Here is a 25,077-nt window from a genome sequence, read left to right as displayed (position 1 = left end):
ATCCCCGTGCCACTGGATGCAATGAGAATGTTACATTTCGAATAACAAAAATAAGCACTCATATCAAAAACTGGTTATTGCAGTGAGAGAAAGGGCCCTGCTCTAGGGTCTTCTAAGCCAGGGTGAACCTGGGCCCTGAACATACCCTTCAAAGTGTGTGTACGGAGCCCAGTGGACGATTTCTGCAGCGGTGGTGCAGACTCTGCCCCTGAAGAATTCAGCCGACGTCACGCAGGCCAGCAGGATTTGTGTGTGTGTGTGCAGCAGTGCCATCATAGCTCACTGCAGCCTTGAACTCCTGGCCTCAAGCAATCCTCCCACTTCAGCCACCCAAGTGGCTGGAACTGTAGGCTTGACCCACCATGCCTGGCCCCTGCAGGACTCTTGACCCCAACCCAGACTTTACCTTGATGTGGGCAGCTGTCCCCACTCCCTCCCCTGACAGTGCAGGGGGTTCTGTCAAGGATTCTGGAGAGACCCTGGCTCATTCCCAAAGGAGACGGGGAGCAGGCCTGGGGAGGAGCCGAATGCCAGTGTGGGGGTGCCGGAGGCTCCAGTGGCAGTGCTCGTAGGCAGGGAGGACGGTGAGCCCTCCACACATACACAGCATGGCCACCCAGGGGTGTGTACTGAGATGGGTGTTGGGGGGCACTCTGGGGAGCGCTGCTTACCAGTGTCCTTCATCCTGGGCAGGAGAGAGGCCCAGAGTACAGGCCCTGCAGGGAGCCAGGATGGAGAAGGCTCCAGTGTGCGCCACTCCCCCACCAACCCCACCGTCCTGAGGGCGCTGAGTAATTAATTTTCTGTGACTCCAGATGTTCAGCAGCTGTCTTGGCCATTTCCGCCCCTTCTCCTGACCCTGCATCCTCCAGGAAGCATCCCCTCCTGTCCTTGGGCTCCAAGCCACCCCCACCTTCCCTGCACCCCATTTCCTGAGCAGAGGCGTTTGTGCAGACTCAGCTCCCGCACCCACCAGGGTAGCTTCAGTTTTCCCAAGGCCTGGGCATTGCTCCCTGCGTCCGGAGCTGCTGAGGTCAGCTCACTCCCTGATGGATGCCCTCTGCCAGGGGCTCTGATCCTGGTTCCTGCCCCTCCGGCCTCTGGGACTGGTTTTCTCTCTCTCCTCTCCTTCCTTCTCCAAGGTTGGCTCTGCAGGCTCCAGCGGCATAAATCAAGGGCCTCCAGGGAGGCCTAGCAGAACTGGCCAGCGGGAGAGCCCTGCCCCAGTGCAGGAGGGTGGGAACCAAGGGGTGGAGGGCTCAGAGACTGGCAGGCCCTGTGGGGGTGGGGTGCACGCTCAGATGTCTGCCTGGAGGGCACTGGGGTGCGGGGTGGGGTTGCCTCCACACATGGATTAACAGGGACACAGCCCCCCCACCACCTTGTGGACACTTCCCTGAGCTGATGGGGGTGGGGGCACAAGAGGTCACGGCTGCTGCAGCTGGTCCAGTCTGGGGGCTCTTCTAGAGAGGGGACAGCTCCCTTCCTGTCACATGCTTTCCTGTCTCAACAGAGCTGGGGGTTCTGGGACACTTGGACTCCCGTGGGCTGGTGGGATCAGGGGCTGGGCCAGACACAGGATAAGGCATGGAACCCCTGGGGGCCAGCGGCTCCAGCCTGCTGACCTTTGCCCTCAGAATCCGGTCCCAGGCTCTCCCCTCCTCCTCTCAAGAACTTCCTGCTCTCTGTGTGTGTGTGTGTGTGGGTGGGTTGTTGTGGGGGCAGCTAAGGGCAGGTGGGCCTGGCTAAAGAAAAGCCTCCATTTCCAAACAAGTCCCTGAGCGGATCAAGCTGGGAGACTGCCCCCAGGAGGACGAGGCTCCTCCAAGCAGGACCTGTTCAGGGGAATCAAAATAAGTTTAGTGCATCCAACATCCTACGTGTACAGTCCTCCAGGACTCCTGCTGCTGCCAGGATCTGAACTGAGGAGGCAGGGACCCCCGTTGGATCCTCGGCTCTGTTGCTGGGTTCACTCCTGTGGTCTCGCACGAAATGGGCCAAGAGCCTTTGGGCCCACAGCCCCAACCCGCCTAGAGTAAGCAGCTGCTGAGTTTATGAAAGAGGCTCCTGGGAAAGGCATCATCTCCCCACGCTGCAGAAGTTTCCATCCCCACCCCTAACCACAACAGGCTCCTTTCCCCACAGGGTCAGGGGCGGACACTTGAGCAGGACCAGAACCACCAATCCCCAGGGGAAGCCTTGCCCATCCCTTGGCCCCAGGGGCAGTATCCTGTGGGTTTGCTCCTGAGGCAGGGCTCCTGTTGCTGCCCAGGACCCAGTGGAAAGGATGGTGTGACAGGTGCACCAGTGGACCCTGAGACACTCTTTGTCCTCAGGCCTTGACCAATGAGCATAGCAGCCAATCCGAGATCAAAGCTGGATAACCAGGAACATCTGGATCTCAACTGAATGTGTGCCTGGGGGTAGGACTGCCAGATTTAGCAAAACAAAAACAAATTTAAAAACAGGATATATCTAGGCCAGCGTGGTGGCTCATGCCTGTAATCCCAGCACTTTGGGAGGCCGAGGCGGGTGGATCACCTGAGGTCAGGAGTTAGAGATCAGCCTGACCAACATGGTGAAACCCCGTCTCTACTAAAACTACAAAAAGTAGCCGGGTGTGGCGGCAGGCACCTGTAATCTCAGCTACTCGGGAGGCTGGGCAGGAGAATCGCTTGAACACCCGGGAGGCAGAGGTTGCCGTGAGCCGAGATTGCACCATTGCACTCCAGTCTGGGCGACAAGAGTGAGACTCCGTCTCAAAAACAAACAAACAGACAAACAAAAAACAGGATATCCAGTTAAGTTGGAATTTCAGATAAACAATTTTAAAATATAAGTATGTCTCAAGCGGTAGTTGGTACATACTTACACCCAAAAATTATTTACTTGTAATTCCAATTTAACTGGCATATTATTCTGTATTTTATCTGGCAACCTAGAATGGGGGTAATAGCCCCCCAAATCGCTCCCTTTGTTAATTGGTCCCTGTCCTTCTGTCCCCCAACCCCTAAAGACAGCAGCAGTCCTCAGCGGACTTCCGAACCAGGGGCGGGGCCTGTTTGGGTCAGGTAGTGCCTCTAACCCAGATACTGAGCAGGAGAGCACAGAGAGGGTGCTTCAGCCTGAAACTACCCCTTCCCCAGAAGGCTGGGGTCTCAGGCAGGCCTGGCACCTGGGCTCAGAGGCTCTGGCTGGATTTGCCAAACTCCCTGATTGTGCATTTCTGTTTCTGGTCTGGGGAGCTGTTGAGTCCCCAGAGCTGCCCCCTTCCCTGGGGCTCCCCCTGGCGGGCGGCCTGTGACCCTGTCCTCAGGTGGGCTGCCCCTTTCCAGGGCAGGGAAAAAGGGGAACCCACCCTACCCCTCCAGAAAAGGGGGAGGCGCTGCCTGGGAGTGGGGGCTCAACCCGGGAGTGAGAAAGAGGAACCCCAGCCAGGCAGGACCTGCCCGAAAAGGTCACTGCTGTTGCTGGCAGCCAGTGAAAAGAGGATCCAGAAAAGAAGGGGGCTTGTTTCTGGTCTGCACGGAAGAAGGAAGGTGTGGAGGGGAGGAACCAGCAGGCCGGGAGCAAATGCCACCTTTCTGGTGCGGCAGCAGCCCTGCTCTGACCCTGCCCTCCTGGGGAGATGAGGTTTAAACCAGCGGACCCTGAAGGGGTGGGGGCGGGGACCCATAGCAAGCCCGGTACACGCGGAGGAGGCCTTGCTGTCCCTTTCTGGCCTGTGGGGTTGTCCACCTTAAATTTAAGGAAGAGGGAGGCTGGGCGCAGGGACTCACACCTGTAATCCCAGCACTGTGGGAGGTGGAGGTGGGAGGATCGCTTGAGCCCAGGAGTTCAAGACCAGCCTGGGCAGCATAGCGAGACCGCATCTCAATTTAATAAATAAATAAGAAAGAGGGAGACAGTAGCTGCACAAATAATGGGTGGGAAAGCTGGGCCTGGGAGCGTTTGGCCGGTGGGGTCTTGGCGAAGGTGGGGGAGGGGCAGAACCTTGGGCCCATCATCTCTGGGAACCCTTTGTGCCCCATCACCTAGCAACAGGATGCAGCCTTCCCTCGGCCCTGGAAGGCCAGGTCACAAAGGCCATCAGGGCCTGGCTGGGAGCCGGTATCCCCTAAGACTGCCCTGAGCCTCTCGCGGCGACCCCGGCCCAGTGGCTGGGCGTTGGGGCCACCACCCATGTGCGTCATCTGCTTCGTGAAGGCGCTGGTGCACGTGTTCAAGATCTACCTGACCGCCAGCTACACCTACACATTCCGCGGCTGGCCCGTGGCCTTCCGCTGGGATGATGTGCGCGCTGCGGGCGGGAGCAGCAGCCACCGGGCGCTGACCTGCGCGGCCGCCGCGGCGGGCGTGTGGCTGCTGCGGGACGAGGCGCTGGGCGGGGACGCGCTGGGGCGGCCTCCACGTGGGGTGCGCAGCCAGGCGCAGTGTCTCTTGCAGCAGCTCCGCGAGCTGCCCGGCCAGCTCGCTAGTTACGCGCTGGCCCACTCGCTGGGCCGCTGGCTCGTGTACCCCGGCTCGGTGTCCCTGATGACGCGCGCGCTGCTGCCGCTGCTGCAGCAGGGCCAAGAGCGCCTCGTGGAGCGCTACCATGGCCGGCGCGCCAAGCTGGTGGCCTGTGACGGCAACGAGATCGACACCATGTTCATGGACCGCCGCCAGGACCCGGGCAGCCACGGGCACGGGCTGCGCCTCGTCATCTGCTGCGAAGGCAATGCCGGCTTCTATGAGATGGGCTGTCTGTCTGCACCGCTCGAGGCCGGTTACTCCGTGCTGGGCTGGAACCACCCCGGCTTCGGCGGCAGCACTGGCGTGCCCTTCCCTCAGCACGACGCCAACGCCATGGACGTGGTGGTCCAGTACGCACTGCACCGCCTGCACTTCTCGCCCGCGCACGTGGTGGTCTACGGCTGGTCTGTTGGCGGCTTCACGGCCACCTGGGCCACCATGACCTACCCGGGGCTGGGTGCACTGGTGCTGGACGCCACCTTCGACGACCTCGTGCCGCTGGCGCTGAAGGTCATGCCCCACAGCTGGAAGGGGCTGGTGGTGCGCACCGTGCGCGAGCACTTCAACCTTAACGTGGCCGAGCAGCTGTGCTGCTACCCGGGGCCGGTGCTGCTGCTCCGACGCACGCAGGACGACGTGGTCAGCACCTCGGGCCGCCTGCGCCCTCTGTCACCCGGCGGCGTGGAGGGCAACCGGGGCAACGAGCTGCTGCTGCGCCTGCTGGAGCACCGCTACCCCGCCGTGATGGCGCCGGAGGGCCGTGCAGTCGTCATCCGCTGGCTGCGCGCTGGCAGCTTGGCGCAAGAGGCCGCCTTCTATGCACGCTACCGCGTGGACGAGGAGTGGTGCCTGGCGCTGCTGCGCTCCTACCGTGCACGCTGCGAAGAGGAGCTGGAGGGCGAGGAGGCCCAGGGGCCACACGGACCCGCCTTCCCATGGCTGGTGGGCCAGGGCCTGAGCTCGCGGCGGCGCCGGCGGCTCGCACTGTTCCTGGCTCGGAAGCACCTCAAGAACGTGGAGGCGACTCACTTCAGCCCTCTGGAGCCTGAGGAGTTTCAGTTGCCCTGGGGGCTGTAACCTATACGCCCCAGTGGGGGATCACGCACTTGAACACCTTCCTGGCCTTCTTGGTTCACCTCCCCATACCCCCAACCACTGCGGGGGTGGGGCGGGGGGAAGGGGGCACTCCCGATCTGCTGTCTCAGGGAGGGTAGGCAGAACACGGGGACTTAGTGCTTTCCTTCCTTCACAGGGGCGTTCTGACCTTACCCCCCAACCCCGCCCCGTTCTTCCTTGCTCCATCCCCTCCTTTCTCTCTTCCTCCCACAAATACTTTTGGATGCCCCCACCCAGCTCCTAAAGGGAATGAAAGGTTAACCTGACCTGGTTTATGGCAATACTCTGTGATGAGTGCCTTCATCACCACAAAAGGATGATGGGAACAGGGACTGTGGGGTCCCAGGGAGGAGCCCTTCACCTGGCCTGGGTTACAGGATGGCTCCTGGGAAAATGACGCCAGCTGTGCGCTTAAAGTCTGTGCAAACTCCTCCTGTGAAAGGAGGACATTGGCATCGCAGGGCTGTGGGCAGGTCTTAGCGGCTGGGCATTCCCAGGAGTTCACACTGGCTATTATTCTGTAGGGCTCCCTCTCACCTCCAAACTCCTGGCTTCTACACCAGGGCATTCACAGACAGACTTCAGACTCACATGGTGGCATGTGAGGCTACGGATACACCTGCACGGGCCAGAGGACACTACTGGGTGTCCCCCAGAGCCAGGTCTGGGCTGGACTTTGTTCCTGGCTTAGGGATGCAACACAGAATGAGACCAGGCCTCTGCTCAACACAGTCTGTAATGTCACATCTCTGTGGTCTGCCCTGAACTGCCTGAAGCACGTGTCTGTATACGTCCCTAGTCCCTGGGCTGGCCTGGTTGGGTTGAGCAAGGATCTCTGGAAAGAATGAAAGGCAGCAAATGGAGAAAACATTACTGAGAGCACCAGAGCAGGATAGGCAGTGGTGGTAAGGGACTCAGGCCTGTGCAAGAGTACCCGGAAGACACCTGTGGGAGGAGGTGGCCGGGTGAATGAAGGGGCAGTGGGAGGAGCTTCCATGCCTAGGGACCAGTACCACCCCAGGCTGGAAGCCCAGAGTGCAGTCCTAGGACATCTGATCCTAAAGGGCTTGAATACCATTTAAGGCTTTTCTTCCAGGAGCAAGTAGGAGTCAAAGAAAGGAAGTTGTGGGACTTGTTTCGTGGGGCCAGTTGCCTGGTGGTTACACGCCTCTCCTCTGAGGTCAGGCATCCTGTTCCAGAGTATCCTGGTAGCGCTTCAACTTGCGGAGTGACCTAGGGCAAGTGACTTTAACCTCAGCTTCCTCGTCTGTGGAGTGGGGAGGGCGCAGTGCCGGCTTGGTCGACCTGAACAGGAAGTGAAACAACCTCGGGGTGCACGCGCTCAGGCCGCAGGGTCCACACCCGAGGCGAGGCGGCAGCGGCGCCTGCAGGGCGAGGGGACGAATCGCGGTCTTTTTCAGCGCAACCTGCATACAATAAAAAGTCCCCACCAAAAGGACAAACTAGCCAGGCGTGAGGGGTAGCTGTAATCCTAGCACTTTAGGAGGCCGAGGCGGGTGGATCACCTAAGGTCAGGAGTTCGAGACCAGCCTGGCCAACGTGGCAAAACCCCTGTCTCTACTAAAAATACGAAAACTAGCCGGACGTGTTGGCGCGCGCCTGTAATCCCAGCTACTCGGGAGGCTGAGGCAGGAGAATCGCTTGAACCCAGAGGGCAGAGGTTGGAGTGAGCCGATATCGCGCCACTGCACTCCAGCCTCGGCAACAAGAGGGAAACTCCGTCTCAAAAAAAAAAAGACCAACTAAAAAAAATAATATAAATACAGGACTTAACGAGGGGAGGCTGACCCCTAAAGTAAGGGGTCGGGCTGGAAAGGATCTCACGGGGTCAGAGTTTGAGCCGCCGAAGCGCGCGAGCCCCAGCACTCGGGGGCAGCTGCCTCCGACCCGGAAGATCCCCTGGGGCCCTGCGCTGGCTTTCCACAGCGCCATGTTGGACAGTCCTCCCACTTCCCACCTTCCTCGTCCTCCCGCTACTCCGACCGTTCTACCTGTGACTCTCGCTGGTGGAGCCAACCTGGAATGGATTCCCTTCGAACCACGCCTCCCTTTCCTGCTTCGCCCACAGTTTCGGCCTATCAGATTGAGTCGGATAAACCAGGACTGGCCAAACGACGTTCTCATTGGACATCACTGGTGGGGGCGGGACGAAGGCGGAGCATGTGCCCGGGCGGAAGTAGCCGTCGCGTCGCTGATTACGTAACGCCGCGGGGCCGAGGCAGTTCCGCTGGCTAGTGTGTACGCGGCCAGGTACTCCCGGCGCCGCCCGCTCGGCTCCCACAGCGTCCGCGACAGCGGCCAGGACGCCGTCTGAAGATGGACTCCGCCGGCCAAGGTACCTGCCGGGCCCGGCGCCTCCGCAGCAGATGGGCCCAGGCCGTCCGGTGTTCCCCGTCTCCCGGGGTCGTTTGCGACTCTCGGTCCTCTCAGTCTCTGCTCACCCACCCCGCGGCCCTTCTACAGCTCTCGGGCCACCGACCTCGAAGTTTGTGATGGTTCTGGTGTGTGTGTCTTTTGCCCGCGGCCCAGACCGCTTCCTGGGCTCTCTCCAGCCGCCCTCCCGGTCTCCCCTGGGACCGCTCCGAGTGTGGTTCCCTGGCGTCCGCCGTTGCTCCCGTAGTTGGGGTTCCCTCGCTCCAAGCAGCTCTCGTTTATGCCGCCCACCCCGCGCCCGGCTCTTGCTTGCTCTGCCACCCCCCGGTCCCTGCGCGGGGCCCTCGGGTTCACGCTCTGGCCCTGGACCCAGTCCGAGGTGTGGAGGGCGGCTCCCGAGCAGAGAAGGGATGGTGAAACAGTCTTCGCGTTCAGCAGAGCTCCCCTTGGGTAAGCAGCTCTGCTCGGAGCTCAGCCTACTTAGGGGTTGCCTCATGGAGAGGGGCGGAGTGAGTCAGGGGCACACCCACCTTACCAGGCCTGTTTCCAGAACAGTCACCCCGGAGCAGTAGGAGATGGCCCCTGAGGGGCATGGAGCCAGCCCAGGAGATTAAAATCTTGAGAATATGATACAAGTTTGTCTTCCATTTTGGGGCTGAAGAGAGGGATGTTAAATTTCTCTCCCCCTCCCCTCCCCTCTCCCCCCACCTTCCATCCCGTCCCCTTTCCCCTTTCCCCTTTTTCCTTTCCTTTCCTACGGAGTCTTGTCCTGACGCCAGGCTGGAGTGCAGTGGCGCGATCTCAGCTCATTGCAACCTCCACCTCCCGGGTTCAAGCCATTCTTCTGCCTCAGCCTCATGAGTAGCTGGGACTACAGGCGCCCGCCACCACGCTCAGCTAATTTTTGCATTTTTACTAGAGACGAGGTTTCACCATGTTGCCCAGGGTGGTCTCGATATCTTGACCTTGCGATCCACCCGCCTCGGCGTCCCAAAGTGCTGCGATTACAGGTGTGAGCCATTGCGCCTGGCCACATCTTAAACTTTATAATTCCTGGGTGCTGCATTATTCTGGAGGGTGTTTTTTGTTTGTTTTTGTTTGTTTTTGTTTTTGTTTTTTTGAGTTGGAGTCTTGCACTGTTGCCCAGGCTGGAGTGCTGTGGCGCCGTCTGGGCTCACTGCAAGCTCCGCCTCCCAGGTTGACGCCATTCTCCTGCCTCAGCCTCCTGAGTAGCTGGGACTACAGGCGCCTGCCACCACTCCGGGCTAATTTTTTGTATTTTTAGTAGAGACGGGGTTTCACCGTATTGGCCAGGCTGGTCTTGAATTCCTGACCTCAGGTGATCCGCCTGCCTCAGCCTCCCAAAGGCCTGGGATTACAGGCATGAACCACCACGCCCGGCCAGTTTTTCTTTTAGTTTTAAAAAAAAAATTTTTTTTGGCCGGGTATGGTGGCTCACGCCTGTAATCTCCTGGGTTCAAGTGATTCTCGTGCCTCAGCCTCCCAAGTAGCTGGGACTACAGGCGCGTGCCACCAGGCCAGCTAATTCTGTATTTTTAGTAGAGGCAGAGTTTCACCATGTTGGTCAAGCTGGTCTCGAACTCCTGACCTCAGGTGAGCCACCACGCCTGGCAGTAAGCCTGTTTCTTTTTAGAATGTTGTGTTCAACAGGGAAAATGTTACAATAATCATGTGCTTGGATTTAGAGAGAATCAAAATAGACTATTTTTCCTTATGTGAAATCTTGTAGACTTTTAGTGCAGTCAGGAAGATGCGTTTGATGTGAAGAAAAAACAGTGGCTACAGGAATTTGAATGTGATCTGGGTGTAGTTGAGGTGTGTGGCGGCAGCACACCGCTCTGCAGCTCTCCGCCTGTGGTGGCTTCCTGACTGTGGGATGAGAAGCGGGAGGTAAGGAAAGGGAATTTTGTTTTGCCGACTCCCAGAAGGAGCTGAATGACCAGCATGTGCTCCTAGTATGTAGTTTTAGCATGTGCCCTGTCAGATGTGTTGAGTGGAAAGTGATGCTTATTGTGTGTTTTAACCATATTAAGTTCCTTTTTTTAAAAAAGTGGAATATGTGGCTGGGTGCGGTGGCTCACACCCGTAATCCCAGCACTTTGGGAGGCCAAAGCGGGTGGATCACCCAAGGTCGGGAGTTGGAGACCAGCCTGGCCAACATGGTGAAACCCCATCTCTACTGAAAATACGAAAATTAGCTGACGTGGTGACGCGCACCTGTGATCCCAGCTTCTCAGAGGCTGAGGCAGGAGAATCACTTGAACCTGGGAGACGGAGGTTGCAGTGAGCTGAGATCAGACCATTGCACTCCAGCCTGGGCAACAGAGTGAGACTCCATCACACACACACAAAAAGTGAAAGCTCCGTTAGATTGATCTGCTTTCTTTGTAGCAAGGGTTTCCTGCCTCTGAAGATAGTATTCTCACTGGTTAGGGTCTGGCTGTCTTGGGCTGGCATTTCTCATGCCCTGAAGCAGCACAGGTGGCATTGGCTTTTCATCTCAGGCTGCCTGAGGTGTGGCCGCCCTCGTCTACTGCCCACGCTGTCCTCACAGACCTTTCAGAGAAGAGGTGTTCGTCTCCAGGGTCTCACCCACTCCCACCTTTGCTTTTGTCCTGCTAGAGACCTCTACCATATTTCCTTGGAAGTAAATAACTTACTTGACGCTTTGTGGCCTCATTTTGTCTCTGGCAGATATCAACCTGAATTCTCCTAACAAAGGTCTGCTGTCTGACTCCATGACGGATGTCCCTGTCGACACAGGTGTGGCTGCCCGGACTCCTGCTATTGAGGGTCTGACAGAGGCTGAGGAGGAGGAGCTCAGGGCCGAGCTTACCAAGGTGCTGTGGCTTGGCTGTGTGTCCTGGGGTGAATTGGAGTTAAGACCCTCTTGGATTAGTGAGAGGCCAGGGTACTGGCCACGCTTGGGTGATCACCTACCCTGCTCTGTGTTCCTGCTGATAAAGGGGTTCTCTTTGTATGTGCCCAGCTCCGTGCACTGGACTCAGAGCCACCTGGCAGTGGAGATGGGCGTGACTTCCTTCCCACACCTCTGTGCCTGGCCCTTCCGAAGTACTCCATGAGTAGCGTTCATACACGAACCGCCTCTGAGTGGCCATCTACTGGGAGTGTCTCTGTTGGAATTAACACTTGAGAATCATTTTTAAAACCCCGTGAATCTCTCTGCCCTGGATCTTAAGTTTTCTTTTAAAAATATTTATTTTGACTGGATGCAGCGGCTCATGCCTGTAATTCCAGTGCTTTGGTAGGACAAGGTGGTAAAATGGGAAGATCGCTTGAGCCCAGGAGTTTGAGAGCAGCCTGGGCAACACAGTGAGACCTTGTCTCCACCCCCAAAAACTAGCCGGGTGTGGTGGCAGTTGCCTGTAGTCCCAGCTACTCAGGAGGCTGAGGCGGGAGGATGCTTGAGGCCAGGAGGTCAAGACTTCAGTGAGCTGTGATTGTGCCCTGCATTCCAGCCTGGCGACAGAGCGAGACCCTGTCTCAAAAACAAAACAGAAACTTCTTTTGTAAAAAGTATTTATGTGATATTCTTTAAGTGAGAGTCCCTTAAGAGTAATATAGGAATTAAGAACAAAAGCCTCAGCTGGATACGGTGGCTCACGCCTGTAATCCCAGCACTTTGGGAGGCCGAGACGGGTGGATCACGAGGTCAGGAGATCGAGACCATCCTGGTTAACATGGTGAAACCCCTTCTCTACTGAAAAATACAAAAAACTAGCCGGGTGAGGTGGCGGGCGCCTGTAGTCCCAGCTACTCGGGAGGCTGAGGCAGGAGAATGGCGTAAACCCGGGAGGCGGAGCTTGCAGTGAGCCGAGATCGGGCCACCGCACTCCAGCCTGGGCGACAGAGCGAGACTCTGTCTCAAAAAAAAAAAAAAAAAAAACAAAAGCCTCCAACCATAATTTTTAGTCAAAGCAACTGCCAAGAGTTTTCTTTTCACCCTGTGAATCACCCTGTGAATCACCCTGTGATACGGTTTAATTCCAGAATCTGGGTCCAGGCCTAGGTCTGAGTAAGGTTGGTTGTGCCGCTGGGCCTGAGGACCAGGTTTCAGATCCTGAGGACATCACCCAGTTATTTCTAGCCTAGAAGATTAAAGGAGAGTAGCAGGAAGTCCAAGGAGACTTTGCTTTCCATTTTATTTCAGAGTATGCGACTTTAGAAACTAAACCCACAAGGTTTTTTTCAGAGTTGAATTACAAGATGAAGTTTTTTTTTTTTTTAAAGTCGTTTTTTTGAGTCAGAGTCTCTTCTTTGTCGCCCAGGCTGGAGTGCAGTGGCATGATCTCAGCTCACTGGAGCCTCTGCCTCCCTGGATCAAGTGCTTCGCATGCCTCAGCCTCCCATGTAGGTGGGATTACAGATGCCCACCACCATACCTGGCTAAGTTTTATATTTTTAGTAGAGACAAGTATTTCACCATGTTGGCCAGGCTGGTCCTGAACTCCCAGCCTCAAGAGTTCTGCCTGGCTCAGCCTCCCAAAGTGCTAGGATTACAAGTGCGAGCCACTGTGCCCAGCCAAAGAAAGTTTTTTTTTTTTTTTTTTAAAGATGGAGGCTCACTCTGTCACCCAGGCTGGAGTGCAGTAGTGTGATCTCGGCTCCCTGTGGCCTCCACCTCCTGAGTTGAAGTGATTCTCTTGCCTCAACCTCCCGAGTAGCTGGGATTACAGGCGCACAGCACCATGGTTGGCTAATTTTTGTATTTGTAGTAGACAGAGTTTCACCATGTTGGCCAGGTTGGTCTTGAACTCCAGACCTCAGGTAATCCGCCTGCCTCAGCCTCCCATAGTGCTGGGATTACACGGAAGAAAGATTTTTTTTAGTCGTTTCGCTCTTGTTGCCCAGGTTGGAGTGGAATGGCACGATCTTGGCTCACTGCATCCTCCGCCTCCCAGGTTCAAGCGATTCTCCTGTCTCAGCCTCCCAAGTACCTGGGGTTATGGGAGCCCACCACCACGCCTGGCTAATTTTTGTATTTTTAGTAGAGACGGGGTTTCATCATGTGTTGGCCAGGCTGGTCTCAAACTCCTGACCTCAGGTAATCTGCCTGCCTTGGCCTCACACAGTGCTAGGATTACAGGTGTGAGCCTCTGTACCCAGCCAGGGACTTCACCTTTTTTTTTTTTTTTTTTTTTTTTGGAGACCAAGTCTCGCTTTGTCGCCCAGGCTGGAGTGCAGTTGTGTGATCTCGGCTCACTGCAAGCTCCGCCTCCCAGCTGCACGCCATTCTCCTGCCTCAGCCTCCCGAGTAGCTGGGACTACAGGTGCCTGCCACCACGCCCGGCTAATTTTTTGTATTTTTTAGTAGAGACAGGGTTTCACTGTGTTAACCAGGATGGTCTTGATCTTCTGACCTCGTGATCCACCTGCCTTGGCCTCCCAGAGTGCTGGGATTACAGGCATGAGCCACCGTGCCCGGCCAGGGTCTTTACCTTTTTAATACCATGCCCAGTCCCAGGAAAGAGCCTGGCATGAAACAAGCCTGGCATGGTCATCCTGGGCCATTCCTCATGACCACAAATGGACATAGTGAGTGGTAGCTCTCCCAGAACCATTTAGCTCCGGCGCATGGGACGGTTCTCTGGAGTCAAGTTCCTAGTACCAGATTAAAAACAGATGGCTGCTGACTGGGCGCGGTGGCTCACGCCTGTACTCCCAGCACTTTGGGAGGTTGAGGTGGGTGGATTGCCTGAGGTTGGGAGTTTGAGACCAGCCCGACCAACATGGAGAAACCTGTCTCTACTAAAAATACAAAATTAGCTGGGCGTGGTGGCGCATGCCTGTGATCCCAGCCACTGAGGAGGCTGAGGCAGGAGAATCGCTTGAACCTGGAAGGCAGAGGTTGCGGTGAGCCGAGATCGCACCGTTGCACTCCAGCCTGGGCAACAAGAGTGAAATCCCGTCTCAAAAAAAAAACCAAAACCCAAAAATCAGATGTCTGCTGTAGATGCTATTATTCCTAGGACGAGTTAATGCTTCAGTAAGCGGAATGTTCTTGTGTAACTCATGGCACTGTGCATGAGGATGTTAGTCATTTCCTGCAGTAGTGATGGCTCATCATGTCGACTGCATGCTTTGCAGGTGGAAGAGGAAATTGTCACTCTGCGCCAGGTCCTGGCAGCCAAGGAGAGGCACTGCGGAGAGCTCAAGAGGAGGCTGGGCCTCTCCACCCTGGGGGGGCTGAAACAGAACCTGTCCAGGAGCTGGCACGATGTACAGGTCTCTAACGCGTAGGTACCTGCCCCAGGAGCACCCCCGGGGGCTGAAAAGAACGTGCACCACACACACCCCTGGCATGTGAGGGGCATCGTCATACCCAGGGACAAGTTGCAGCCATGGAGTTGAGTGGCCTGTTTGGAAGAAGCCAGTGAGAGGCTCTGAGCCCTAGGCCCAGGGACTGTGCCTTGTTTTTTCAAAGAGCTTGGTGTCTGCGTGTGTCTTATTTATTTTTAAATTTTTGTGTACTTCGTTTATTATTATTATTTTTGAGACAGAGTCTCACTCTGTCACCCAGGCTGGAGTGCACTGGCGCAATCTTGGCTCACTGCAACCTCTGCCCACCGGGTTCAAGTGATTCTCCTTCCTCAGCCTCCCAGGTAGCTGGGATTACAGGCGTCTGTCACCACACCCGGCTAATTTTTTATTTTATTTTTTGTATTTTTCGTAGAGATGGGGTTTCACCGTCTTGGCCAGGCTGGTCTTGGACTCCTGACCTTGTGATCCACCCACCTCGACCTCCCAAAGTGCTGGGATTACAGGCATGAGCCGCCGCACCAGCCTTTTTTTTTTAAATTCTTTTTTGAGATGTTCTTGCTCTGTCACCCAGGCTGGAGTGCAGCGGCGCAGTCGTTCACTGCAACCTCGACCTCCTGGGTTCAAGCGATCCCCCAACTCAGCCCCCTCGTAGCTGGGACTACAGGCGTGCGCCACTGTGCCTGGCTAATTTTTTCACATTTTATAGAGACAGGATCTTGCTTTGTTGCCTAGGCTGGTCTCAAATTTCTGGGCTCCTCTTGTTTTGACCTCCTAAAATGCTTGGGATTACTTGTGTGAGCCACCACACCCGGCTTCTATGTGTTTTAAAAAGGCAGACACACTGGCTAGTTGTCCGGGTGGAAATTGATAGGAAGACTTGTGTTTCAGTGTCCAGACTCAAGGGAGCACTGATCAGGACTTTAGCAAGAATGGTTTTTCTGTGGTCCTTATTGTGGGTGTGGCATGGTCACAGCCTCTGACCCAGACACAGCCACATGGGCCTGGCGCAGTAGCTCACGCCTGTAATCCCAGCACTTCGGAGGCTGAGGCGGGTGGATCACCTGAGGTTAGGAATTCAAGACCAACGTGGTCAACATGGAGAAACCCTGTCTCTACTGAAAAATACAAAAGTTTAGCTGGGTGTGGTGGGCACCTGTGATCCCAGCTACTGGGTAGGCTGAGGCAGGAGAATCTCTTGAACACAGGAGGCAGAGGTTGCGGTGAGCCAAAATTATGCCACTGCCCTCTAGCCTGGGCGACACAGCGAGACTCTGTCTCAAAAAAAACCCAAAAAAAAACGTATATGACCATATGGTCCCACAACCCTCGGGCCTCTGACCCTCCATGACTGCATGGTCCTGTAACCCTGGGACGTCTGTCCCAGATGTCACTCAGCTCTCTGAATTTGGGGAATGCTGCTTTCTCACTTGGCCCTGTCCACGTGGCTTCTCTGAAACATACCGTACAAGGAGGGGCGGGCGTGGAATGTTTCCCAGGAGCCACGTCCCTACAGAATGACAGATCAAGTCCCATTTCATAAATCTCACATACGAGAAACTCATTTTTTTATCCTAGGACATCGTAAGTTTTGAATCCCAGTGGTGTTTTGGAGCTGTGGGCTGTGCCCTTCCAGTCCCCCACAGCAGTGCTGTTCCCCAAGAATCTCCTAGTGAGAGACCAGGGGCTACTGCCGGGTGACGGAAAAGGGGACGATCAGTTCCGCCATACCCACAGCTCGCCTGGCGGCCTGGAGCCTGCACAGGGCCTGGTTGAGGCAGTGGACCCTGCTTTTGGGCTGTCTGTAGAGTTGATGTTCCTGCCAGCTGGTCCTCCTCTGTCTTCCCTGGAACCTCACCTGCAGTTTGATGCCTGACTTAAAATTGTTCTTCTAAATAATTCACTGTAGACTTTCTGTTTTTAGCTATGTGAAAACTTCTGAGAAACTTGGAGAGTGGAATGAGAAAGTGACCCAGTCAGACCTGTGAGTGCCTGTGTCATCAGCACCTCCTCCTTCCTCCTCCTCTCCGCCTCCTGAGTGCCTGTACCATCAGCACGTCCTCCTCTGTGCTCTCCGCCTCCTGAGTGCCTGTATCATCAGCACGTCCTCCTCTGTGCTCTCCACCTCCTGAGTGCCTGTACCATCAGCACCTCCTCCTCCTTCCTCCTCTTCGCCTCCTGAGTGCCTGTACCATCAGCACCTCCTCCTTCCTCCTCCTCTCCGCCTCCTGAGTGCCTGTACCTTCCGCACCTCCTCCTTCCTCCTCCTCTCCGCCTCCTGAGTGCCTGTACCTTCCACACCTCCTCCTTCCTCTTCCTCTCCACCTCCTGAGTGCCTGTACCTTCCGCACCTCCTCCTTCCTCCTCTCCGCCTCCTGAGTGCCTGTACCATCCGCACCTCCTGCTCCCTCCTCTCCGCCTCCTGAGTGCCGGTACCTTCCGCACCTCCTCCTTCCTCCTCCTCTCCGCCTCCTGAGTGCCTGTACCATCAGCACCTCCTCCTTCCTCCTCCTCTCCACCTCCTGAGTGCCTGTACCATCAGCACCTCCTCCTTCCTCCTCCTCTCCACCTCCTGAGTGCCTGTACCATCAGCACCTCCTCCTCCTTCCTCCTCTTCGCCTCCTGAGTGCCTGTACCATCAGCACCTCCTCCTTCCTCCTCCTCTCCGCCTCCTGAGTGCCTGTACCATCAGCACCTCCTCCTCCTTCCTCCTCTTCGCCTCCTGAGTGCCTGTACCATCAGCACCTCCTCCTCCTCCTCCTCCTCTCCGCCTCCTGAGTGCCTGTACCTTCCACACCTCCTCCTTCCTCCTCCTCTCCGCCTCCTGAGTGCCTGTACCTTCCACACCTCCTCCTTCCTCTTCCTCTCCACCTCCTGAGTGCCTGTACCTTCCGCACCTCCTCCTTCCTGCTCTCCGCCTCCTGAGTGCCTGTACCATCCGCACCTCCTGCTCCCTCCTCTCCGCCTCCTGAGTGCCGGTACCTTCCGCACCTCCTCCTTCCTCCTCCTCTCCACCTCCTGAGTGCCTGTACCATCAGCACCTCCTCCTCCCTCCTCCTCTCTCCACCTCCTGAGTGCCTGTACCATCAGCACCTCCTCCTCCTCCTCCTCCTCTTCGCCTCCTGAGTGCCTGTACCATCAGCACCTCCTCCTCCCTCCTCCTCTCCGCCTCCTGACCTGTACCTCCGCACCTCCTCCTTCCTCCTCCTCTCCGCCTCCTGAGTGCCTGTACCTTCCACACCTCCTCCTTCCTCTTCCTCTCCACCTCCTGAGTGCCTGTACCTTCCGCACCTCCTCCTTCCTGCTCTCCGCCTCCTGAGTGCCTGTACCATCCGCACCTCCTGCTCCCTCCTCTCCGCCTCCTGAGTGCCGGTACCTTCCGCACCTCCTCCTTCCTCCTCCTCTCCACCTCCTGAGTGCCTGTACCATCAGCACCTCCTCCTTCCTCCTCCTCTCCACCTCCTGAGTGCCTGTACCATCAGCACCTCCTCCTCCCTCCTCCTCTCCACCTCCTGAGTGCCTGTACCATCAGCACCTCCTCCTCCCTCCTCCTCTCCACCTCCTGAGTGCCTGTACCATCAGCACCTCCTCCTTCCTCCTCCTCTCTGCCTCCTGAGTGCCGGTACCTTCCGCACCTCCTCCTTCCTCCTCCTCTCCACCTCCTGAGTGCCTGTACCATCAGCACCTCCTCCTTCCTCCTCTCCACCTCCTGAGTGCCTGTACCATCAGCACCTCCTCCTTCCTGCTCTCCACCTCCTGAGTGCCTGTACCATCCGCACCTCCTGCTCCCTCCTCTCCGCCTCCTGAGTGCCTGTACCATCAGCACCTCCTCCTTCCTCCTCCTCTCCACCTCCTGAGTGCCTGTACCATCAGCACCTCCTCCTTCCTCCTCCTCTCCACCTCCTGAGTGCCTGTACCTTCCGCACCTCCTCCTTCCTGCTCTCCGCCTCCTGAGTGCCTGTACCATCAGCACCTCCTCCTTCCTCCTCTCCCGCCTCCTGAGTGCCTGTACCTCCGCACCTCCTCCTCCCTCCTCTCCGCCTCCTGAGTGCCGGTACCTTCCGCACCTCCTCCTTCCTGCTCTCCGCCTCCTGAGTGCCTGTACCATCAGCACCTCCTCCTTCCTGCTCTCCACCTCCTGAGTGCCTGTACCATCAGCACCTCCTCCTTCCTCCTCCTCTCCACCTCCTGAGTGCCGGTACCTTCCGCACCTCCTCCTTCCTGCTCTCCGCCTCCTCCTGAGTGCCTGTACCATCCTCACCTCCTCCTCCCTCCTCTCCGCCTCCTGAGTGCCTGTACCATCAGCACCTCCTCCTTCCTGCTCTCCGCCTCCTGAGTGTCTGTACCATCAGCACCACCTCCTTCCTCCTCCTCTCCACCTCCTGAGTGCCTGTACCATCCGCACCTCCTCCTCCCTCCTCTCCGCCTCCTGAGTGCCTGTACCATCCGCACCTCCTCCTTCCTCCTCTCCGCCTCCTGAGTGCCTGTACCATCAGCACCACCTCCTCCTCCTCCTCCTCCTCTCCACCTCCTGAGTGCCTGTACCATCCGCACCTCCTCCTCCCTCCTCTCCGCCTCCTGAGTGCCTGTACCATCAGCAGCACCTCCTCCTTCCTCCTCCTCTCCATCTCCTGAGTGCCGGTACCTTCCGCACCTCCTCCTTCCTCTCTCCGCCTCCTGAGTGCCTGTACCATCAGCACCTCCTCCTTCCTCCTCCTCCTCTCCACCTCCTGAGTGCCTGTACCATCAGCACCTCCTCCTCCCTCCTCCTCTCCACCTCCTGAGTGCCTGTACCATCAGCACCTCCTCCTCCTCCCTCCTCCTCTCCACCTCCTGAGTGCCTGTACCATCAGCACCTCCTCCTCCTCCTCCTCCTCCTCTCCCTCCTGAGTGCCGGTACCTTCCGCACCTCCTCCTTCCTCCTCCTCTCCACCTCCTGAGTGCCTGTACCATCAGCACCTCCTCTCCTCCTCTCCACCTCCTGAGTGCCTGTACCATCAGCACCTCCTCCTTCCTGCTCTCCACCTCCTGAGTGCCTGTACCATCCGCACCTCCTGCTCCCTCCTCTCCGCCTCCTGAGTGCCTGTACCATCAGCACCTCCTCCTTCCTCCTCTCCGCCTCCTGAGTGCCTGTACCTTCCGCACCTCCTCCTCCCTCCTCTCCGCCTCCTGAGTGCCGGTACCTTCCGCACCTCCTCCTTCCTGCTCTCCGCCTCCTGAGTGCCTGTACCATCAGCACCTCCTCCTTCCTCCTCTCCGCCTCCTGAGTGCTGGTACCTTCCGCACCTCCTCCTTCCTGCTCTCCGCCTCCTGAGTGCCTGTACCATCAGCACCTCCTCCTTCCTCCTCTCCGCCTCCTGAGTGCCTGTACCATCAGCACCTCCTCCTCCCTCCTCCTCTCTGCCTCCTGAGTGCCGGTACCTTCCGCACCTCCTCCTTCCTCCTCCTCTCCACCTCCTGAGTGCCTGTACCATCAGCACCTCCTCCTTCCTCCTCTCCACCTCCTGAGTGCCTGTACCATCAGCACCTCCTCCTTCCTGCTCTCCACCTCCTGAGTGCCTGTACCATCCGCACCTCCTGCTCCCTCCTCTCCGCCTCCTGAGTGCCTGTACCATCAGCACCTCCTCCTTCCTCCTCTCCGCCTCCTGAGTGCCTGTACCTTCCGCACCTCCTCCTCCCTCCTCTCCGCCTCCTGAGTGCCGGTACCTTCCACACCTCCTCCTTCCTGCTCTCCGCCTCCTGAGTGCCTGTACCATCAGCACCTCCTCCTCCCTCCTCTCCGCCTCCTGAGTGCCTGTACCATCAGCACCTCCTCCTCCCCTGCTCTCCGCCTCCTGAGTGTCTGTACCATCCGCACCTCCTCCTCCCCTCCTCTCCCGCCTCCTGAGTGCCTGTACCATCCGCACCTCCTCCTTCCTCCTCTCCGCCTCCTGAGTGCCTGTACCATCAGCACCACCTCCTTCCTCCTCCTCTCCACCTCCTGAGTGCCTGTACCATCCGCACCTCCTCCTCCCTCCTCCTCCCCCCTCCTGAGTGCCTGTACCATCAGCACCTCCTCCTTCCTCCTCCTCTCCATCTCCTGAGTGCCGGTACCTTCCGCACCTCCTCCTTCCTGCTCTCCGCCTCCTGAGTGCCTGTACCATCAGCACCTCCTCCTTCCTCCTCCTCTCCACCTCCTGAGTGCCTGTACCATCAGCACCTCCTCCTCCCTCCTCCTCTCCACCTCCTGAGTGCCTGTACCATCAGCACCTCCTCCTCCCTCCTCCTCTCCACCTCCTGAGTGCCTGTACCATCAGCACCTCCTCCTTCCTCCTCCTCTCTGCCTCCTGAGTGCCGGTACCTTCCGCACCTCCTCCTTCCTCCTCCTCTCCACCTCCTGAGTGCCTGTACCATCAGCACCTCCTCCTTCCTCCTCTCCCACCACCTGAGTGCCTGTACCATCAGCACCTCCTCCTTCCTGCTCTCCACCTCCTGAGTGCCTGTACCATCCGCACCTCCTGCTCCCTCCTCTCCGCCTCCTGAGTGCCTGTACCATCAGCACCTCCTCCTTCCTCCTCCTCTCCACCTCCTGAGTGCCGGTACCTTCCGCACCTCCTCCTTCCTCCTCCTCTCCACCTCCTGAGTGCCGGTACCTTCCGCACCTCCTCCTTCCTGCTCTCCGCCTCCTGAGTGCCTGTACCATCAGCACCTCCTCCTTCCTCCTCTCCGCCTCCTGAGTGCCTGTACCTTCCGCACCTCCTCCTCCCTCCTCTCCGCCTCCTGAGTGCCGGTACCTTCCGCACCTCCTCCTTCCTGCTCTCCGCCTCCTGAGTGCCTGTACCATCAGCACCTCCTCCTCCTCCTCTCTCTCCGCCTCCTGAGTGCCTGTACCATCAGCACCACCTCCTTCCTCCTCCTCTCCACCTCCTGAGTGCCTGTACCATCCGCACCTCCTCCTCCCTCCTCTCCGCCTCCTGTGCCTGTACCATCAGCACCTCCTCCTTCCTCCTCCTCTCCATCTCCTGAGTGCCGGTACCTTCCGCACCTCCTCCTTCCTGCTCTCCGCCTCCTGAGTGCCTGTACCATCAGCACCTCCTCCTTCCTCCTCCTCCTCTCCACCTCCTGAGTGCCTGTACCATCAGCACCTCCTCCTCCCTCCTCCTCTCCACCTCCTGAGTGCCTGTACCATCAGCACCTCCTCCTCCCTCCTCCTCTCCACCCCCTCCTGAGTGCCTGTACCATCAGCACCTCCTCCTCCCTCCTCCTCTCCACCTCCTGAGTGCCTGTACCATCAGCACCTCCTCCTCCCTCCTCCTCTCTGCCTCCTGAGTGCCGGTACCTTCCGCACCTCCTCCTCCTCCTCCTCTCCACCTCCTGAGTGCCTGTACCATCAGCACCTCCTCCTTCCTCCTCTCCACCTCCTGAGTGCCTGTACCATCAGCACCTCCTCCTTCCTGCTCTCCACCTCCTGAGTGCCTGTACCATCCGCACCTCCTCCTCCCTCCTCTCCGCCTCCTGAGTGCCTGTACCATCAGCACCTCCTCCTTCCTCCTCTCCGCCTCCTGAGTGCCTGTACCTTCCGCACCTCCTCCTCCCTCCTCTCCGCCTCCTGAGTGCCGGTACCTTCCGCACCTCCTCCTTCCTGCTCTCCGCCTCCTGAGTGCCTGTACCATCAGCACCTCCTCCTCCCTCCTCTCCGCCTCCTGAGTGCCTGTACCATCAGCACCTCCTCCTTCCTGCTCTCCGCCTCCTGAGTGTCTGTACCATCCGCACCTCCTCCTCCCTCCTCTCCGCCTCCTGAGTGCCTGTACCATCCGCACCTCCTCCTTCCTCCTCTCCGCCTCCTGAGTGCCTGTACCATCAGCACCACCTCCTTCCTCCTCCTCTCCACCTCCTGAGTGCCTGTACCATCCGCACCTCCTCCTCCCTCCTCTCCGCCTCCTGAGTGCCTGTACCATCAGCACCTCCTCCTTCCTCCTCCTCTCCATCTCCTGAGTGCCGGTACCTTCCGCACCTCCTCCTTCCTGCTCTCCGCCTCCTGAGTGCCTGTACCATCAGCACCTCCTCCTTCCTCCTCCTCTCCACCTCCTCAGTGCCTGTACCATCAGCACCTCCTCCTCCTCCTCCTCTCCACCTCCTGAGTGCCTGTACCATCAGCACCTCCTCCTCCCTCCTCCTCTCCACCTCCTGAGTGCCTGTACCATCAGCACCTCCTCCTTCCTCCTCCTCTCTGCCTCCTGAGTGCCGGTACCTTCCGCACCTCCTCCTTCCTCCTCCTCTCCACCTCCTGAGTGCCGGTACCTTCCGCACCTCCTCCTTCCTGCTCTCCGCCTCCTGAGTGCCTGTACCATCAGCACCTCCCTTCCTCCCTCCTCTCCGCCTCCTGAGTGCCTGTACCTTCCGCACCTCCTCCTCCCTCCCTCCTCCCGCCTCCTGAGTGCCGGTACCTTCCGCACCTCCTCCTTCCTCCTCTCTCTCCGCCTCCTGAGTGCCTGTACCATCAGCACCTCCTCCTCCCTCCTCTCCGCCTCCTGAGTGCCTGTACCATCAGCACCACCTCCTTCCTCCTCCTCTCCACCTCCTGAGTGCCTGTACCATCCGCACCTCCTCCTCCCTCCTCTCCGCCTCCTGAGTGCCTGTACCATCAGCACCTCCTCCTTCCTCCTCCTCTCCATCTCCTGAGTGCCGGTACCTTCCGCACCTCCTCCTTCCTGCTCTCCGCCTCCTGAGTGCCTGTACCATCAGCACCTCCTCCTCCCTCCTCTCCGCCTCCTGAGTGCCTGTACCATCAGCACCTCCTCCTTCCTCCTCCTCTCCACCTCCTGAGTGCCTGTACCATCAGCACCTCCTCCTCCCTCCTCCTCTCCACCTCCTGAGTGCCTGTACCATCAGCACCTCCTCCTTCCTCCTCCTCTCCATCTCCTGAGTGCCGGTACCTTCCGCACCTCCTCCTTCCTGCTCTCCGCCTCCTGAGTGCCTGTACCATCAGCACCTCCTCCTCCCCTCCTCTCCGCCTCCTGAGTGCCTGTACCATCAGCACCTCCTCCTTCCTCCTCCTCTCCACCTCCTGAGTGCCTGTACCATCAGCACCTCCTCCTCCCTCCTCCTCTCCACCTCCTGAGTGCCTGTACCATCAGCACCTCCTCCTCCCTCCTCCTCTCCACCTCCTGAGTGCCGGTACCTTCCGCACCTCCTCCTTCCTCCTCCTCTACGCCTCCTGAGTGCCTGTACCATCAGCACCTCCTCCTTCCTCCTCCTCTCCACCTCCTGAGTGCCGGTACCTTCCGCACCTCCTCCTTCCTGCTCTCCGCCTCCTGAGTGCCTGTACCATCCGCACCTCCTCCTTCCTCCTCTCCGCCTCCTGAGTGCCTGTACCATCCGCACCTCCTCCTCCCTCCTCTCCACCTCCTGAGTGCCTGTACCATCAGCACCTCCTCCTTCCTGCTCCTCTCCACCTCCTGAGTGCCGGTACCTTCCGCACCTCCTCCTTCCTGCTCTCCGCCTCCTGAGTGCCTGTACCTTCCGCACCTCCTCCTTCCTGCTCCTCTCCACCTCCTGAGTGCCGGTACCTTCCGCACCTCCTCCTTCCTCCTCTCCGCCTCCTGAGTGCCTGTACCTTCCGCACCTCCTCCTTCCTGCTCTCCGCCTCCTGAGTGCCTGTACCATCCGCACCTCCTCCTCCCTCCTCTCCACCTCCTGAGTGCCTGTACCATCAGCACCTCCTCCTTCCTGCTCCTCTCCACCTCCTGAGTGCCGGTACCTTCCGCACCTCCTCCTTCCTCCTCTCCGCCTCCTGAGTGCCTGTACCTTCCGCACCTCCTCCTTCCTGCTCTCCGCCTCCTGAGTGCCTGTACCATCAGCACCTCCTCCTTCCTCCTCTCCGCCTCCTGAGTGCCTGTACCATCCGCACCTCCTGCTCCCTCCTCTCCACCTCCTGAGTGCCTGTACCATCCGCACCTCCTCCTTCCTCCTCTCCGCCTCCTGAGTGCCTGTACCATCAGCACCTCCTCCTTCCTCCTCTCCGCCTCCTGAGTGCCTGTACCATCAGCACCTCCTCCTTCCTCCTCTCCACCTCCTGAGTGCCTGTACCATCCGCACCTCCTCCTTCCTCCTCTCCGCCTCCTGAGTGCCTGTACCATCAGCACCACCTCCTTCCTTCCTCCTCCTCCCACCTCCTGAGTGCCTGTACCATCCGCACCTCCTCCTCCCTCCTCTCCGCCTCCTGAGTGCCTGTACCATCAGCACCTCCTCCTTCCTCCTCTCCGCCTCCTGAGTGCCTGTACCATCAGCACCTCCTCCTTCCTCCTCCTCTCCACCTCCTGAGTGCCTGTACCATCAGCACCTCCTCCTTCCTCCTCTCCGCCTCCTGAGTGCCTGTACCATCAGCACCTCCTCCTTCCTCCTCCTCTCCGCCTCCTGAGTGCCTGTACCATCAGCACCTCCTCCTTCCTCCTCCTCTCCACCTCCTGAGTGCCGGTACCTTCCGCACCTCCTCCTTCCTCCTCCTCTCCACCTCCTGAGTGCCGGTACCTTCCGCACCTCCTCCTTCCTGCTCTCCGCCTCCTGAGTGCCTGTACCATCAGCACCTCCTCCTCCCTCCTCTCCGCCTCCTGAGTGCCGGTACCTTCCGCACCTCCTCCTTCCTCCTCCTCTCCACCTCCTGAGTGCCTGTACCATCAGCACCTCCTCCTTCCTCCTCCTCTCCACCTCCTGAGTGCCTGTACCATCAGCACCTCCTCCTTCCTCCTCTCCGCCTCCTGAGTGCCTGTACCA

General features: G+C 58.4%; 5 protein-coding genes across 12 annotated transcripts in view; 4 read left to right on the top strand and 1 right to left on the bottom strand.

Moving 5' to 3' along the window:
* STMN3 (stathmin 3) overlaps window positions 1-8,357 on the bottom strand; it is a 239,048-nt gene extending 230,691 nt beyond the window's left edge. The window contains exon 1 of one of the 3 annotated variants that reach the window (XM_050746398.1): window positions 8,348-8,357. The gene's annotated coding sequence lies outside the window, so the exon portion shown is untranslated. Of the gene's footprint in view, window positions 1-5,660; window positions 5,671-5,783; window positions 5,794-8,347 lie in introns of those variants that run through there. The other 2 variants (XM_050746358.1, XM_050746356.1) reach the window with 2 other exon arrangements.
* DNAJC5 (DnaJ heat shock protein family (Hsp40) member C5) overlaps window positions 1-25,077 on the top strand; it is a 217,063-nt gene that overhangs the window by 134,054 nt on the left and 57,932 nt on the right. The gene's annotated exons all lie outside the window — the stretch shown is intronic.
* Window positions 646-25,077, top strand: part of PRPF6 (pre-mRNA processing factor 6) — a 180,601-nt gene continuing 156,169 nt past the window's right edge. Inside the window, exon 1 of the mRNA XM_050746063.1 lies at window positions 646-649. The gene's annotated coding sequence lies outside the window, so the exon portion shown is untranslated. The remainder of the gene's footprint in view (window positions 650-25,077) is intronic.
* On the top strand, window positions 3,866-5,630 carry ABHD16B (abhydrolase domain containing 16B). Its single transcript, XM_050746200.1, has one exon. It carries the CDS (start codon window positions 4,183-4,185, stop codon window positions 5,590-5,592), a length of 1,410 nt encoding a protein of 469 aa, XP_050602157.1. The 5' UTR covers window positions 3,866-4,182; the 3' UTR covers window positions 5,593-5,630.
* TPD52L2 (TPD52 like 2) overlaps window positions 7,857-25,077 on the top strand; it is a 30,621-nt gene continuing 13,400 nt past the window's right edge. For 3 of the 6 annotated variants that reach the window (XM_050746319.1, XM_050746318.1, XM_050746316.1), the window contains exons 1-3: window positions 7,862-7,987; window positions 10,741-10,886; window positions 14,155-14,303. In XM_050746319.1, the coding sequence (XP_050602276.1) occupies window positions 7,969-7,987; window positions 10,741-10,886; window positions 14,155-14,303 (314 nt within the window). In that variant the 5' untranslated portion in view covers window positions 7,862-7,968. Of the gene's footprint in view, window positions 7,988-10,740; window positions 10,887-14,154; window positions 14,304-16,249; window positions 16,310-25,077 lie in introns of all 6 variants that reach the window. The other 3 variants (XM_050746317.1, XM_050746314.1, XM_050746313.1) reach the window with 2 other exon arrangements.

The sequence above is a fragment of the Macaca thibetana genome, chromosome 10 (assembly GCF_024542745.1).
Source record: "Macaca thibetana thibetana isolate TM-01 chromosome 10, ASM2454274v1, whole genome shotgun sequence".
In the NCBI taxonomy this organism is placed as follows: Eukaryota; Metazoa; Chordata; class Mammalia; order Primates; family Cercopithecidae; genus Macaca; species Macaca thibetana.
The sequence above is the reverse complement of the archived record's forward strand: the minus strand, read 5'-3'. Positions and strand labels throughout refer to the sequence as shown.